This window comes from Egretta garzetta, unplaced genomic scaffold, assembly GCF_000687185.1.
Source record: "Egretta garzetta isolate BGI_Z169 unplaced genomic scaffold, ASM68718v1 scaffold81, whole genome shotgun sequence".
NCBI lineage: Eukaryota > Metazoa > Chordata > Aves > Pelecaniformes > Ardeidae > Egretta > Egretta garzetta.
The window spans coordinates 8268810-8286622 of NW_009258671.1; the positions used below are offsets into that span (position 1 = coordinate 8268810).

Here is a 17813-nt window from a genome sequence, read left to right on the forward strand (position 1 = left end):
GGGGCGGGAGGGAGGAACCTCGGGTGCTAGGGGGGGCTCGCAGCTAGGCCTGCGGGGGGGAGGCGAGCGGGATGTTGCGTGGTTAAACCGAAAGAGCTCCACGCCGAAACGGAAGATGTCGGGAAAGGATGAACCGTGGGTCGGCCGCCCCCAGCCCGGCTTCCGCCGCCCCTGCGCACCCTGAGGTACCGCCGGCGTTTCCTGCCGCGCCGCTCGGGGCTGAGAAGCGCCCGCAGCGCTGGGCCGTCTTCGGCCTTGCGAGTGTGGCGAGAGACCGGGGGCTTCTTTTGCCGCCTGGTTTTGGGCGGGGCGCTCCGACGGTGTGAGTTTTGTAGCCTTAAGGTAGATGGGGGATATTGTGGAACGCAAATGTTAGAAGTCTTGTTCTGAAAAAGTGCTGCGTGAAATAGGGCAGCTGTAGTTACTAGGTGGATTGTAGTAGTTCGACAAAATAGCTATATTGTGGTTATTTTAAATAAAATAGCTGTTTCTCAGAGTACTCCCATCTCAACCTGTTCAGACCGTTTGCTACAAAAACTTCTTGAAGGCTGTGCATGTCGGGTAGAGGTGGTTTTGTGTTGCTTCTCAGTGCCTAGAATGCTCTTGCTCCTGTCTTCGTGTATCTTAGACTCGGTTGTCTGCTCCTGTTTTCAGTATTGGTGCAGAGAAATCGTGTAAACACAGGTAGGTGCAAAGAACCTGGAGCCAAAGCCAACAGGTTTACCCCTCTTCTATTAGCGGAGAACAGGCTTTAGAGTTAATGTCGTGCTTGTCATGCTTCAGTGGCTGGGTTAAGAGTGGTAATTTGAGCTTCTGTGGAATCCGATGGTGTAATTCTAGGTCTTACTAGCCTTTGAGGTCTGGCTGCTGCCAAACAGATGCAATCTTGTCTTCCTCTGGTTGCAAGTGTTTGTATGCCCTTGTGGTGGGAAACTGGACTGGGGAGCTAATGTGACTTTATAAAAAATTTTGTTTTGTTTTGTTTTTTCCAATGGGTTAGATTTAAATAGTTCCTCAGTCTGCAGAGAATCAAGCAGGGCATGGTAGGACCTCTACTTTCAGGATAGTGTGGATTAGGGCATTTTAAAGTGTTTACACAAAACAGTCTTTTGTCACTGTACTTCCAAAAGATCCTAATAACTTGACCTTATTTGTGAAGCGTGTCAGACCAAAATTCATGGCTTTGACGTGTGATCTCTGTATGTGCAGCTGGATTTAGTATTCTCTTTAAAAATATTTCATTGGCTAAACAAGATGTTCTGTAACTCTGTATTGCTACTATTTTCGGCTCTGAAATTAACTATTTGTGGAATTTTTTTTTAATCTGGCCAGGTCTTAATCACAAACCTAAGAGGGTTTTTGAAGAGTTTTAATTTTGTGCTTGCTTGAGACTTAAATTGCTACAAAAATACATCTTTTCTTTGAAAAGTTTTCATATGTAGTGTGTGTTGATATAATCATAGTTAGTAAAAAGCCCCTTTTTTCATACAAAGTTTGAGTAATGTGATTGCTTGCCAAGTCTTTCAAATACAAAGTAACGTAGCTGGATTCATTCCTTGTTTTTGTACACAGCTGGTAAGTTGTAATTTAGTAAAATGAAAATCAGAAGTTAGAACTGTTAACAGACATTTCTTCTCCAAAGTTGATTTTACTTTACATTGCAGAGATAAGTAGCAAAATGTTGATTGGCTGCTGACAGTAATTGCTCTAAAATCTGTGATACGCTTTATGTTTCCTTTGGAGGAAAAATGATCCGATTTACTTGTAACAGATTTTTTCAAATTTCTAATTAGTAATCTACCGATCCTGTTTTTTGTAGGAGAGCACTGTCTTCACTCTTACCCAAGCTTGCTGTGCATTTGCTTTAGTAGGTCCTCATCAGTATTTATTTTAGATGCTATAAAGCAACTTCTTGCTTCTTACATGGGTACCTTGAGGAAGATGGAGTGGAATATGGAATGTTTTAACTAGATCCTTTTCCCATATTTTTGGGGTTTTTGTAGCCCTTCAGATTAAGTGGTGACCACGTCTATGGGTTATGGGACTGAAAGGAACTTTTCTAGCTAGCATTGCTGCTAAGGAAAACTTATTCCGTAATTGAACTGCACATTTCTATTGTTGCTTAAATTTAAGATCAAATATGGCTTATCACCACAACTTTAATCTCAAGTGCTATTGATTGTTGTTGCCACAACAGTTGTTAGAAACACTTGATTTTTGGCTGTCACTCCAGTTTTGACCTACTTCTATATGAACTCTGATTCCCATTATTTGTTCTAAGTAATACAAATTGAAGACCACTGTTGCTTAGAATTTAATTTCTGTGTAGTTGATTCTATGTTCTTTTTTTTTTTTTTTTTTCCCCACACAGGTGTGTAAAAATGGCAAAGAGAATTGCAGAGAAGGAACTGACTGACAGGAACTGGGATCAGGAGGATGAAGCTGAAGAGGTAAGATACACATTAGACCCCCCCACCACCCCTGTAGGTAGTAGGGCAGATGTTTACATGTGCATTTACATCTCATGGGTGAAATCTACAGTAGACTTGGTTAAAAGTGTAGCAATTAAAGATAATCTTATATAAGCAATTTTTTTTTTTTATAAACCTTCCAATATATGCAGACCATATGGCAAAGCAGCTTTTAACAGTTGAAATGACATCAGCAGTTCAGGGGAAAGGAACTTTACATTTCTAAAGAGAACCCCAGACTTTTAAAAATGCATAATGCTTTTGAACTCTTGGGTATTTACTGAGTTTGCAAGAAAAGCGGTTTTGATTTCTTGAGATAAAATTTATGCCTCGTTTTTTTGTTTGTTTTTTTGTTTTGTTTTGTTTTTTAAAGGTCAGTAATAGTTTATTTCAGAAATAGGTTAATTTGGAGTGCTTAGCTAAATGTCCCTACACAGCCAGAAGGATTAAGCAAACAGTCAAATGATACATTTCATCTGATTGTAAAAAGAGATTTTCATATTTAGTGTTTCATACTTACTCATGTATTATCTCTAAACAAACTGTGCTAGCTTTTGTACTACTAAAGGTATTAAATGTTTAGGCCTATAAGATGTGAGAGAGAAAGCTGACAGATAACTTTTCCATAAATTTGTATATAAAACCCCCTTCTATTCCTCATTTATCACAGGGTAGTAAGTAGTCATTAGCTGCCTTTGCTAATACCTGAAGTACAGCAGACTGCAGGAGATTGACTTCTAGCATACATCTCAATATACCTTCTCCAAACTGAAGATTGTTTGTAACAAGAAAGACAGAGTTTTGATAGTATCAACTAATTGTCCAAGTAACTGGCAAGCTAATCACAGTACTATATTTTCTGTTTGGTGTGTTTTGGTGTTTGTTTTTTTGGGGGGGAGGAGGGGGTGTTGGTATTGGTTTTGGTTTTTTTTTTTACTTCCCTTATTTGTTAGGGAGAAGTGTTACAGTTGTGTTAAAACCTGATCTCTGCCATCTCTTCAGAATATGATGCCTTTATGCATTCTGAGAATTTCACTAATGATTCCGTAACTACTTCTTAAAGGTGGGAACGTTCTCAGTAGCTAGTGAAGAAGTCCTCAAGAACAGAGCTATTAAAAAAGCAAAGCGCCGAAATGTTGGATCAGAGGTAATGTGATCACTCAGCGTTAGTGTTGTAATTTGACTTGATTGCAAAATATGACATCTGTGCTCAGGTTTTTACTTACTTGGGCTTGTAATAGTACTGTATAAATCTGCTGTTTAGAAGGTATATGCAACTAGGCCGCTCATACATAGAAATTAGTTTTTGCTTACTGTTCCATAGCAAGAATAAGGCTAGAATGAAAAATGGGTAATACTAGTATTGATTGGTTGAAGAGAGATGTGTAGTTTTGAAGTATAAATGCAGAGTGTTTCAGACACAGTGTCTACTGCAGATGGGTGAAATAGCATTTGAACTGCTCCAGTTTCATTCTTTGCAGAGATGGAAGCCTGGAAATCGAAAGCTCCTAGTTACCCATACTGGAGGACTGGGGGATGTCTCAGGCAGATGCTAAATAAGTAAAAGCTAAATTATGAAGCTGATCTGAGATTGAAAAAGATGCCTTTTGTTAAGAATGCTGCTACTTTTTTTTTTCCCCCCTGTGAAGAGCTGTAGTGCCACCTACTCTTTGCAGTGACAAATTGAAAATTGAAAGGAAGTTGGCCTTTGTTACAGGTTTAGTCCCTGTGAAAGCATTAACCAGTCCAACCAAATTGTAGTCCTTTCAAAAATCCCTGACAGATGCTTTGTTGTGTATATCTTTCTATGAAACATTCTTTCAATGGGGCATGCGCCATGTTACAAACAGGACAGAAACTTTACCTATCCTTCAAATTGCTTTTGGATTGAATGGGACTAGACGCAGTTAGGGTCTAGATAGTTTTCTGGTTTGCTTTTGATTTTCCTTCTGCTGTCCAAGCAGCATGGATGAGGAGGCTGTCCTATCCCACTTTGGCGTATAGTAGTTTTAAGCACAAATGTGGGAGAGAATGTAGGATTGTACTGGCAAGAGGTGATGCAAGAAATAAACCACAGCTTGAATAGGAGGGATTCAGGGGCAAATGGAATGGGAAAAAAGAAAACTGGATGAGAAGGGGGATGAGGTCATTGTAATAATCAGGAGGCTGGGGGTCAGCTGTGAGAGATCAAAGCTGGAAGAAGAGCTAGGATAGGCTGGGCAAAGTCTAAAAAGTGGGAGAGATGGCAGGACAGCTGAGGTTGCGTAAGAAACCTGTGAAATAATTACAAAAAGGTAAACTTGAAATCTATTGATGTTCCTAAATGGAGCGAGCAGAACGCTGCAAAGAAAAAGACTGCAGTTTAACTTGAATGTCCAGAGAGAGAGGTAAGTAGGGCTGATCAAAGAGATACAGAATAAAAATAGCTACCTAGAAGCAATTCTCCTTTTCCTCTGATGGCTTTCCAGAGCTGTTGAAAGTCCACTTCCAGGAATAAGTGGTCGTTGCCTCAAAAGACATTATATGCAGTACCTAAAAGTGGCAGTGCCTATTTGTGTGTTAATCACACTCTCTCTCTCTTAAAAAACACAGAAGAAACTATACCATAAAATAATATGGCTGTAAAGATAGCGTTCAGAACTAGGTAATGAAAAGGCTGCAGAAAGCATACATATTATGTTATCAAGTACGGTCTATCGTTGCTTTTCCCATCAGTCACATGGGAATATTTTGGGTAATTCACTTAAACATTACATAGGTGACTACAAAGTATGCTGTTTTGATGAGTGGCTTGAAGTGCTGGACTCTAACTGCAGTTGTAAATGCTAAAAGTTGCTGAAAAGAAGCCTGCAATTATATATTGCTATGTAATTATTTAAAGAAAACAAAATGCTATGAATGTCTAAATAGGTAGTCAAACACATCCGCTGCTCTGAACAACTTTTAGGTATCCACTTCCTAGGTCTAGTTTATTTTCATACCAAACATCTGAGTCCTTTAAAAGTAGTAGCAGTATGTGTCATAAGGAAGCTATTAACTTTGTTTACATAGCTGACTTAGAATAATGCATGAAATGACACACTGAACCAGGGTAAAATAAATGGAATATTAAGTGGGGATAGGATTTTTGTGGAGGAAGTGTATGTAACTGGTTGTCTCTCTTTTTTTCTTTTTCCCCCCTCTCCTCAGTCTGAAAGCGGAGGAGCTTTTAAAGGGTTTAAAGGCTTTATATTGCCTTCTGGAAAAGGAGGAGGCTTCAGTGGATTTGGTAATGGTGCAGGAATAAAGCCTTTAGAAGGGCTGTCTAATGGAAGCAGTAGTGTCTCTAGCACTCCTTCTTTCAGCAGTTTAAAGACCACCTCCGAAACACAATCAGCATTTGGTAAGTTTTAAATAAGCATACATATTTATCAACAAATTCAGCCATAACATCTGTGGGGTAATTTTAATAGTGAAAAACCAAAATCAAACCACCCTGTAGTTTTGTTTTAAGTTTTTGAGACTTTATTCTTCTTTGTAAGTTTTCTTAAAAAGATTATAGGCTGCTGGAGATACAAGTTATCAGATGCATGCAGTTTTAAGAGGTGGAAACTATATTTGATCTAATACTGGAGGTAAAAGCTTTATAGGCATAAGTGGGAGTGGAAGATATTGGCATAAGTGGGAATGGAAGATATTGGCATAAGGCACTCTCTGTCCGAATAGTATAAAACAGCTGGTAACATTTTCCAGTTAAATAATCATCCCAATTATCTGAATTAATTAAAAAAAAGGTAATTGAAAATGTGCATTTAGTAGGACTGCAGTTTTCTTTGTGTGGGGTTTTTTGTTTTTTTTTTTTCTTTTTTGAGGTCTTGTTTCTTTATTTTTTGCAGTTCTTTGTAAATATATGCTGCATAGCTAAAGTCTTAACCTTTTTTCCCTGTACATCTTCTGTTACAAACAGTCTTACTAGAATTTTATCTCTTACATTTATACCAACATTTTAAGACACGTGAAATATTTTGGCAAATCTAACTCTAGTCTCCTGCTTTGGTAGTCTCTGAAGAATATTAGTTCTGTCCCTTTGTGTTGGAGATGGAGAAATGTTAACCATGCCACAGTGTTTAGAGTCAGCATGCCACAGAATAGAAATGATGGAGTTTGGAGTTTAGAATAACTTAGATTTCAGTGAGCTTAACTAAATTAGGAGAAACCTAAATATTTAGTGAGGATTTTCTTAATTTGCTTATTATGGTTTTATAGGGAAACCACTCAAAAATGTGCTAGTGCGTTTGGAGTTTTTTAAAGCACTAGTAGCAAGAGATAACTGAATATTTTATTTTAATAACGGTTACAGCATCATAAAGCTTGAGCTGAGATTTTGAACGTTTGGGTGAAACACAAAACATTTTTAAAAAATGTTACTCTAAGATTTCTTTGGATTTCTTTTTTTTTTATACAACTGTGTGCTCCATCTACTTTGTCTATCCCTGGACTAACTAACTTGTCTAAACTTAGAGAGCTTAGGTCTGTTTCCCAGCATTGTCTGTTTACTTGTACTGCAGTATCTGGTACATGGTGTTGTGATAAAAGGCGAGTTACCTATCTGAGCAAGAATGAGTGATTTGATAAAGAAACAGCAAGAACATTCAGTTTAGGTTTTTATGAGAACTGTGCTTTCTGGAAAAAAAAGAGTTCTAAACCATGTTTTCCTTCTAATAGGATCCACACTGTCAAATGGTCCTACTACTACTGCATTTACTGAGAAAAAGGCTGCAAGCCCAAAAGCTAATGGTGGCAGTCAACCGTCCTCATCTGGCTACGCTCAGAGTAAAGTTTGTAGTTCTAGTGTTTACCACAAACAGTTAGCAGCTTTAAACTGTTCTGTGCGTGACTGGATAGTTAAGCATGTAAACACAAACCCGCTATGTGACCTGACACCCATCTTTAGAGACTATGAGAAGTACTTAGCAAATATCGAACAGCAACATGGAAGCAGTAGTGATAGCGGCTCTGAAAACGAAAGCAACAAGACACCTGGCTCTCAGTCTGTCTCTACATTTGGGAATTCAAAGCTACAGCAAGGATCAACTTTTTTGTTTAACAACAACAAGACTGAGGATACCTCGGACAAAAAACCTGAAGCTGCATCTGAAAAAAAAGACGCATCGTTAGGAGCTACATCAACAGTCTCATTTAATTTTGGCAAAAGCGTTGACAGTTCTGTTTTGGGTTCCCTTGGTTCAGGAACGCTTAGTGGATTCTCATTTTCTCCTGGGAATTCAGGTTTGTTTGGAAAAGACGCAAACCAGGCTAAGGCTGTCACTGCAGTATCCACCAATGTATTGGAAGCTCAGACAGAAAGTGGCAATAGCGATGATAAAGGTAAATGCTATTTAAAAAGGTAGATTCTATTTAAAATGATGATTTTAATGGTAAGCTGTGAATGTATGTGACTTAAGAATACTGCAAAGATTAAGTAATACTAAATTGAACTCAATCATAACTGTCCTTGAATTTGGAAGTGCAAAACTGTACCACTAATCCGGGAATACCTCAGTCTTATATAATGCTTAAGTAGAACTAAAAGCATATGCTTATCAAAACCTACGTATTTGTCAGATTTATACTTTCTGTAGTAGAATATAATTCTTTAGCTGAACGCAAGACTTGAAACGATGAAATGAAGTTTAAAGCAACTGGTATGTTCATCTTTGAACATTTCAATCCTGCTGCTTTTCCCAGTAGGTTTATCAAGAGATCCCTCAGTAAAATGCGGGAGAAAAGGGAACAATTTCATACATCTTTCTTACAAGACTGTAAGGCCAATAAAGTTGCATACTACCTGACAGTTTTACTCTGCTATTTAGCTAACCTGGGTACAGTAAGCTGATAGAAATCCTAGCAGTTGAGGGACTGGAAAGGCACAATCCTGCCACAGTCTCTTGGCTGTCATTCCTGAAACCGATTACCCTTCCCCCAAATTAAACTTGGCTGTTGGAAGTATTTATTATGCTTTACTTGGACCCATTTGTGGGGACTACTCTTTGGCACGTTATAACTGTTTTCCCCCCGACAGGAGGTTTTGACTTAAGTTTGACTTGCTAAAGTTTTGCTTTTTTTTGTTCTGATTGTTTGGTGTTTCCATCCCATTTAATTGAAGTTGCTTGAGGGGTGTGGCTGAATGAAAAGAAAATAAGACTTCTTCAGAGCCCACATTGATTGCTAAAATACATTTAAATCATTGACAGGCTACACACGCGTATGTCAAATATAGCATGCATAAACTAGTTCTAATACAATGCCAAAATAGCTTCCAGATTATGTGCTCACAACACTAATGTATTAAAACTTTATTTAAAGGAGGAGAAGAGGAGGAAGAAGAGCCACCAAAAGTCATTGTTAATGAAGTAAAAGAGGATGATGCTTTCTACTCAAAGAAGTAAGTGACTTGGAATTCCAACTTTGAGAGTAAAATTCACACCTACATGCTGCTATTCTTCATCACTGCAGTGCATAATTAATGACATCATGTTCTTGACTTCTTAGTTAATAAAGCTTGTTAGGAAGTCATGTAGACTATGAAGTTACACTTGTAAAAAAGTTAATTACAGGCAAAAGCGTGTAAGATCTTACTAAAATTCTTGGGTATCTTCGACACAGCACCGATAGCTAGTTTGTGTTCTACTTGTGATCAGTTTTTTACAAATGAAGACGTTTCTGCCTTCATCAGGTTTTGTAAGTTTAAATTGCAGGGCTTGTACCACAGAAGTAGCATACTGTACTTCTGAAAACTCAGTCAGGTGCTCAGCTGTTTGCATAGCCTAAAATAAGACTCATGGAAAATGCCGATTGTTGTATGAAGGAGTGAACAAGTTGTACTTCTGTGTTCAAAGTGAGGCTACCTCTACTAGAAGCAGTTTTTCAAAGCACGCTCAGTAGTCCAAGCCATCGCATGTCTGCTGAACACTTAGCACAGAATTTGTCCTTCTACAAAAAGTCATTTGCTTTATCTGAAAGAAGGTACGTGCTAATTTATGAAGAATGGCATTAGGTTTATTAGAGCTTCACTTAAAAAAAAGTTTTTAAATTTTACACAGAATTCCTATTATAACTTCAGAATGATACAGCAAGTACTTAACGGTTTTGTAATTAGTGTTTTTAAACAGTAGCTTACAGTTGTTATTCCTTATAGACCCTGAGTACAGGTTGTTGTGCGTTTTACTTTTCCCTGAAAGTAGTGTGTTTGTCATTTCAATACTGAAAGAAATAATTAACTTTGCTTTTTGAACTGAAAGTGCTGTCTGTCAGCACACGAAACGAGGTCAAGAAGAATAAGGATTTATGCTACTCACAGCATGTTATTGTTAAACTATTGGCTTACTGTGAGTCAGATGCATACAGATACATATATCTGTGTATGTGTATTTGGGAGAGATCTTTGTATTTAATCTCTACATAACTGCACAAACAAGTTCGGTTTGTTTTGGTTTTTTTTTTTTTGCACAGGTGCAAACTATTCTACAAAAAGGACAATGAATTTAAAGAAAAAGGTGTAGGAACATTACACTTAAAACCAGCAGGAAATGAAAAAACTCAACTCCTAGTTCGAGCGGATACCAATTTAGGTAAGTAAATTTCTTCTAGTAGCAAGTCTTGATGTGAAATTCCCTGCTAAGCATTAGGATTTTTTTTTTGTTACACAAAGTGAAAACCTTTCTACTCTTTCTTGAATAATTTCAAGTATTGACCAAGCAATTGGATGCCTCTAATGAGTATTACAAAACAGTGCAGTGCAAGGAAGTAAAAGGTTACGGTGTATGCCTGGGTATCCCCCTCTTGCCCCCCTTTTTAATAGCTCTTCTCCATCCCTAACTTGTGAAGTGGCTTTGAAGCGTGGCTTAAGATCTAGAATGAAGTGTATGTGTACTGGGTGCGATGAATGAAGAACAACAAATTCTGTGCTAAGATGCAGGCCAACTGCTGTTTGCAGTTCGTCCTGAATATGTAAATAGTTGGCGATGTGGGCAGACATCCAATGGATTTGGGGGTAGAGGGGAGCATTATATAGACCAGACATGCAGCATTTTGCTATATGCATTGTTCTTCAATGCATGCTGCAGTCCAACTGTTGAACTGTGTTTTAGGTAACTTCAGTTGGATCACAAATGATAGGTTGACGACGGAATTGGAATAACCTGTAGTGTGATAGTTCCTCAGAGTATCTTTTGAGATGAACGTCAACACATACAGCTAATGAAAGAGAAAAAAAAAAAACAGTGGTTTCTTTCCTTTTCGAAGTTAGGGGAGATTGGATGTATTAAAGTGTCATGTTCTGGCCAAAGAGTGTTTACACACTCAAAGTGTGCAATTCAATGTTTTGATATTCATTGTTGAGAAACGTTGCTACGCTTCAGTACCTGATTTCAACAAACTTGCCTGTGAGGTTCACATGCACTTGACAAATTCCATAAAATGGAGTATGCTTATAGAATACCCAAGGACTAAAGCCATGCTGCGCTGTAGGCCGTTGGTAAATCTCCCCTCACTTTCAGTTTATAGCAAGTCTATACGAAGCCTCTGCAGGCCCATTTGGGGCCGTTTTCAAATACCTGATGAGATTGGGAGTCCTGTGTTAGTCACCTCTAAATCATCAACTTCTTTCAGTGGAGACCAGGTTTGCCAGATAAAAGGCAGTTCTTAGCAATAAAAGAAGGCATAAATAAAATAAATGAATGAATAAATAAATAAATAAAGGCAGACATTGGGCAGGGTTGTCAGTGCTTTCGGTGTCTCCTTGGGGATTTGAATGTGTTGAACAGAGCTGATGAAAACTTGGTTTCTCCCAAGTTACCTACTCTTTAACACAAGTCTTGATTTTCACTCAGCTGATCCCAATTTTCATGGTGTTGATTTACATTCCCTCTACCTTCATCTGAGGTGATGTGTTAGGAGGAAACCTTTCCTTTTTCTTCAGCTCGTACGCTAAGACATTTCAGCTCAGTGTTTGCAAGCATTGGTTTCTAGAAGCTGCTGCAGTCATAGTGATGCACACTTTCCTTTTTGCTATCTTCACACAGTGCTATAACCCTTTCCTAAAATCTCACTGTGTTGAAAAACTGAACTGGAAAGGAGGGCGAAGACTGACTTTTCCCTAAATACTACTACCGTGTTCTGAACTATTTACCAGGTTTACAAAATGTGTGCATCTTCTGTGGAAGCAGATTGGAGTTTGTTTGCAACCATTTTAATAGACCACTAATACGGAAGCTGTCAAGCTCGCTGTGTAATTTAACAAGTTGACATAGAGCTGTTGTTAGTAACCCAGTGGTAGACCACATCAGCTGCGTTGTACAATTTGAGGATAGAAAATACTTACTTATTTTACTCTAGTTTATCCAATTTTAGACTAACATGTCTGTCTGTGTGTTAAAGCTAACTTTTTGCTTCTGCTTCTGAACTGTGCTTGATGGTCAGAATGAGTAACTTGCATAAGCACAAACCTAAGCACTGGGACTCGAGTCCTCATTTGCTGCTTCTCCCTGTCCCCTTCCCTTTCTCCTGTGTCCCCCTACTATGATTTGATATTCTTCAGACTCCTCCCTTTAAAAAAGGAGGATGCACTATTTTCAGAGATCCCTCATTCCTAATGAGGAAGGAAATCTGGGAGAGCAGTGGCCACGAGCAGATGCTTAGGGAAGAATAAGACCAGTATATATGACATTTGCGAATTGCCTTCCTTCCAAACACAAACTTAAATCCCTATTTAGAAAGTATACTAACATCTGTGTTGCAGTAAAAGGAGAAAAATGGCTAACTGTTACTTTTTTCCTCCTCATATGCAGGAAACATACTGTTGAATGTTCTAATTCCACCTAAGATGCCATGTACAAGAACTGGAAAAAACAATGTTCTTATAGTTTGTGTTCCTAATCCACCGATTGATGAGAAGAATCCAACTGTTCCTGTCACTATGTTAATAAGGGTGAAAACAAGTGAGGATGCAGATGAGTTGCACAAAATCTTGCTGGAGAAAAAGGAGGCTTAAATAAGTTGCAGTCCAGTGATTTGAGGAATTATTGCCAAACTGCTGCTGCTCTTTTTTTCTTCCATAACTTCACTTGAACACTTAACTCTTTACTCTGATATTAAGAACTGTTATAGGAATTCTGGAAAAATTCTGTGAGGAAAAGCTAAACTAGCTAATAAAAGCTTTAATAGAACACAAGTGTTGGACTGTGCTCCCTCATTTTTCAATATCTAAATGCAGGACCTCTTCTGGATAAAAGCACATTGATTTAAATCAAAGCATATGTTTTTAACAGCAGTTGATTTGACCGAAGGGACTGAAATCAGAGTACAAAAATATGGTACCAGAGCTTCCTGACAGACTGCGGCGCAATGCAACAACCTCTTGTTTTGAGAAGGGAGGATGTTGAAGTTTAACTGTTGAAACAGTTTCTAGGCTCTGGATTTTTAATTTTAATTGGTCTGTCATATTCTGGCGAGACTTGTTTTTCAAACTGTGGGTGACAACAGTGCACCCTGTGTTGTACTGTGTTCTGACTCTTACAGACTCGTGTGTGCTTTTGGGACATCTCCAGCTATTTAAAAGAAAACTTGCTTGCGTAGTCTTGTTGACAGTAGTGTTTCTTAGAGAAGAACTGTTGGTTCTGTTCTTACTGTAGCAACAAGCTAATGATGTGCAATAGTACAAGCAGACAACTGGAAGACTGTTGATCTTGGACCACACCCACAGCCGGCATTCGCTGACTTCTGACAAGTCGGAGGCGAAGGGTCGCACTTCCATTACGGTCCCCCCAGGTATTCCTCCCTCCTCCCCTGGGCTCAAACCGACACCCACCAGAGGCAGAGTTGTAAATGTTGTACTTGTCTTGCTACTGGTACTTTTCTGAAGGTATCTCTTTTCACAAAGCAAAATTCAGGATTTTTATAGATCTTTATATTGCCTCTGGCCATTACCAAGAATACATGCATAAATGTGAGTGTGTGTCTGTAATTATTTTTCCTGTGTGCTAAAACTGCAGTGCTTTACTGCGTTACGTTAAGTAAAGCAGTAGTTGGCAGCTTTAGGACAAGCTTTTTGTTGCAGAAAGAGGGAGCGCTGGGTTAATCTATAACTTAGTTTTCAGCTCTTAGAATTAACCACGTGGCAATAACTTGTGGATCAGACCATCGCACTGTTCTCAGTTTCCACCTCGACTTTATCAGACCATGTTCAGTTATTTAATCCTTTTTTTCAAATCTTGTTTGCTGGAAACTCCTTCCCTAACACTCGTTTTTCTGCTTCACTTCCAGCTCTGGAAACTATCCAAGAGCTGGATGTTCGTATTAAACTCGAACTGCTCTCTGATCTGTCCCACTGACCACCTCTGGGGAGATGGAAGAAACATGCCAACTTGCCCCTGGCTAATGCGGCACAGAGGAAAAATAGAATCAAAATCCCTTTCTTTAAAAGAAACAAGTGTGATGCAATTCTCACAGGGGACCTGGAAATCCACCATAGTGGCATCCTATGGGTGGGGAAGAAGTAGTAGCACCATCTGATGAGATGCAGCACATCTTAGTGGCTCCCCACTGCTCTCGGGGAGGGGGGGAACAACAGCTGCCTTTAGTCCTCATTAACTGCACAATTCAGGTTATGGCCTTTTTTTTCCTCCTCTTAACTAGGAGGAGGAAAAACTTTATAGGATCTATAGCCCTCTTGACCAAAGTTCAAAAAACAAAGGCCTTTGCTCGCATTTCAGCTACGCTGAGGTCACAGGAATTGCATTTTTAACACTCAAGTGTAAAGAAAGCGTAGATACAATATCAGATATTATTTGAAATATAAACTGGTGCCTTTTTTTTGCATCTGGCTCAGTACTTACTTTTAATGGGTAAGTGACAAATAAAAACAATGTGCTTTTTTTTTTTAAAAAAGGAGTCTTGCTGATGCCTAAATGGGAGGCCAAAAGCTGTAGGCTTGCATGTTAATTGTGTATGAACGCAAAGCAGAGGATTGCCTAAAAGTCTATGACAGGCTCAGGTTTAGCGCCCAAGGGCTCAGTTAACTTTGCATTTGTCATTTGACTGTTGTGTTTTAAGACACTTCTCCATGCAGAAAGGTTTATAGGCTGGAGTGCTGGACACGGGGTACGTGGATTTGTTCCGCATCCCGCTCTAAGAGCAACCCTGTAGCGACTCTGTCAGTGGTCTGGGGTCTGTGCTTGTTCTACTTCTGAAAGCTGGTGGATGGGTAACTCCTCTTTCATCCATTGAAATGTGGACCAATCAAATGAGCAAGAGATGAACTTAACTTCCTTTCTGTCCTCAGGATTAGCCTCCAAAGTGAAGCAGCCTTGGGGTTTTGCACTCCCCTGTTTGGCCCAATTCTAGAGCTGGCAAACCAAGTAACGGCTGCAGTGCAGCTCTGTCACGCTTTCAAGGGTGGGATGCTCTGAGGGCGAGCACAGAGTGCAAGGAAAAATAAGTAGACTAATAAAAAATTGTGTTGGAAGAATTAAACCTTACAATATCCCTGGTAGCAAGTAGTAGCTTCTAGTAGCTGTGGGAAAATTACTTGAGATGAGACACCTTAATTCTTTAGCAATGTACATATTTATTGGTAAAGCTAGGGGAAGGTATATGTGTTAATTAGAATGTCAAATACATGCCTAAACATACGATTTTAAGCATTTTACACAGGAAAAGTTGCCACTGAAAAGAACAGGGAAAAATTTTACTGCAAATTCGAGATTTCAATAAACATCATCCATAGTGACCCTGCAATTGTCTGGACTATGAGGCAGGAAAAGCAAGTCATATGCTTTTCACTTGGCCTTCAGTTATAAAGCACAACCCTTCTCCAGTACTGTGAGAAAAGCAAATTTTTGATGGCGCTTCAGTTTCTAGTTAAGAAATACTGAAATGCATAAATACTGTACAAGGCCAGAGATTATATTACATGGAAATAAAGGCCTAAAACGAGGTAAAAGCAGAAGTGAGTGGAGAGCATCAAAATCAATACACAAATGCCTTCGTAGCAAAAGTGGCACATGCTATAGAAGGAATGAATTCCAATCAGAATTCCAATGCCATGTGGCATTCCTAAAAAAAGGTAGATACTGCATATATTTGACAGGTGACTCTCAGATACCTGATGTTAAAGATGCAAATTTCCTGCACTGTTTCAGCTGTACATAGGTGTTGGGAGTGTCTTCTGGATCGTGCATTCTTCTTTCTGCTGTAATTCTGAAGTTTCAGCTGCTTAAAGATCTTTCCCTCTCACATCCCCAAAATAGAAAATCAAGGTCTCTGCTTCTTTTAATTATCGGAATCACCTGTAAAGGAGATTATTACCCTTGGCTTGAATTTTATTTTAAAATATTAAATTGCTATATGCAGGGGTTTTTTGTAAATGTACTTAAAATTACCTATTTGGGAGCACAACAGCGTGTTCCTCTAATCCCTTCTGGTTGATGGATGTGGAAGTTTAATTTAATTTTACAGTTCAAAAGCACACGTTTGTAGAACATACATAAACCAGTTAGGAGGTACGCTTTACAATTAAGAACTTCAGCTCCCTTTGCAGCACTGTAACATTTAAAATGTCCTTAAAGACTTACTTTCTGATGCCTTAACTTATTTGCATTTGCTAAAATTTTGTAGCTGGTGCCTGTGTGCAGAAATTAACGGACATTACACAATTTAAAGTGGCATGAGCTAGTATAAATCCAATGAAAATGCTGAATGTGATGATTTGTTAATAGATTTCAAACTGCTCTGAATTTTTCAGTGGATACCTAAGTTTCACATAACTTGTCATGTAACAATGTTTTCATTAGTTTTAATACGTTGAGGAAGTGTACAGAAATCCATGGAAAATGTGAATAAATGAATGGGAGCTAAGCATCTTGTGTGTATCACTTTCACCTTGAGGGTATAACACTTGTATTAATAAAATGAATTTTACAGTCAGTTGCTTGCAGGTGAAATCCTGCCTAGAAACTCCTGCATGGGGCCTTACTGCTGCTGAAAGGAGCAACGTCCTACTCTGCCCCTTCCTCCAGCCAGCTTTGAAACCTGTCACGTCGCTCAGCCCCAGTTCAGCAAAAATGCTTTCTTCTTGCAAGGGCAGCGAGCTGAATCCGCTCAGAGGGAGGAGCTGGGGCTGCCTCTTTCTAGGAAGAGAAAAGCTGGTTCTTACATGCTCAGAGGGTGACTGTAGAGATCGACCTCTCAAAATCCCTCCCCCGAAAGATTTGAGAGTAAAAGTAATCTCTCTTTGCCTGATGACATACGTAGAACGTAGTTTAGATCTAGCCTAAAAGCACTGTCCTCAAGCCAGGCCACAAAGTGATTCTTCTTCTCTTTGTTGGTTTGTGAGAGTTTGGCAAATGGGGTGGGGGGGAGGAATCAAGACAGACTTGTCATGACCAGCATAGAGCATCTTTCCAACGCACCATGAATTGCCGAGACCATGAGGGCGCCTGTCACCCAACTGCACGTTCTGCTGTTGGCCACTGTCGTGCTGCGTAGCCCTACCTTGTTTGTAGTTCTGGAGCCATCCACTTTATGCCCACAAATGGGAGCTACTTCTTGCATGAGGATGCAGTTAATGGCTAGCAAAAATTATCTCAACGTCCCCCCATCATCACCCCCACAACTACAGTGACTGAGAAGAACCAAGAGCCTACGTTCCATTTTTAAGGATGCAGTTGCTATCAGTAGAGTACCACATACCTTCCTAAATTGCCCAGTACTTAAAAAAAAAAAAAAAAAAAAAGAAACAAACCCCACAAAACCACAACTTTATTTGCTTATGATGTTGGCATTAGTCCACATTTTGGACATCTCTCACTTCCTTCTACTTAAAAAGCGAGCCAGCGCTGCCTACACAGTCTCCCTAGCTTGACAGCCATAAAGCAAAGAAAGCGAAGTGACCGTTCTCAAGAGCAGAAACGAGTTTATTATTCATTTCAGACTGGAGCAATCTAGAACATCTAATGCTTAATGCTGTTAATCCCCAAAGATTCTGCCACTTGTGCATCAGGAAGGGGCAAAAGTAACAGTGCAGAAGACATCAAGTCCTGAACATCCAGACTAAGAAAATGCAACGCTGCAAGAACAGCCTGCGATTCATCAAGATCGGCCGCTTTCCTAATCCAGTGGGAAAATGCCCCTCACAGCCGGCTAGTTACACCGACCAGGTCATACTGAAGTCAGAACTGATTGATCTGAAAAGTACGTCAAGTATAAGCTAAAGGCTACGTACATGTCATTGGCTAGAAAAATACTGAAGATGACAAGTAAACTTTAACCATGATCCAAACGATGCATCGACAGGCAGGTTACCTG

The 17813-nt window shown here is 39.3% G+C and overlaps 1 protein-coding gene across 3 annotated transcripts in view; it reads left to right on the forward strand.

Moving 5' to 3' along the window:
- Positions 1-16424, forward strand: part of NUP50 (nucleoporin 50) — a 17961-nt gene extending 1537 nt beyond the window's left edge. Inside the window, exons 1-9 of one of the 3 annotated variants that reach the window (XR_004841170.1) lie at positions 565-684; positions 2372-2450; positions 3535-3618; positions 5661-5853; positions 7176-7838; positions 8817-8895; positions 9963-10081; positions 12299-13277; positions 13773-16423. Coding sequence is in view for 2 of the 3 variants with exons in the window: in XM_035888544.1 (XP_035744437.1) it covers positions 2382-2450; positions 3535-3618; positions 5661-5853; positions 7176-7838; positions 8817-8895; positions 9963-10081; positions 12299-12501 (1410 nt within the window). In the remaining variant the exon portion in view is untranslated. Of the gene's footprint in view, positions 1-564; positions 685-2371; positions 2451-3534; positions 3619-5660; positions 5854-7175; positions 7839-8816; positions 8896-9962; positions 10082-12298 lie in introns of those variants that run through there. The other 2 variants (XM_009648781.2, XM_035888544.1) reach the window with 2 other exon arrangements.
- Positions 16425-17813: the final 1389 nt, after the last annotated feature.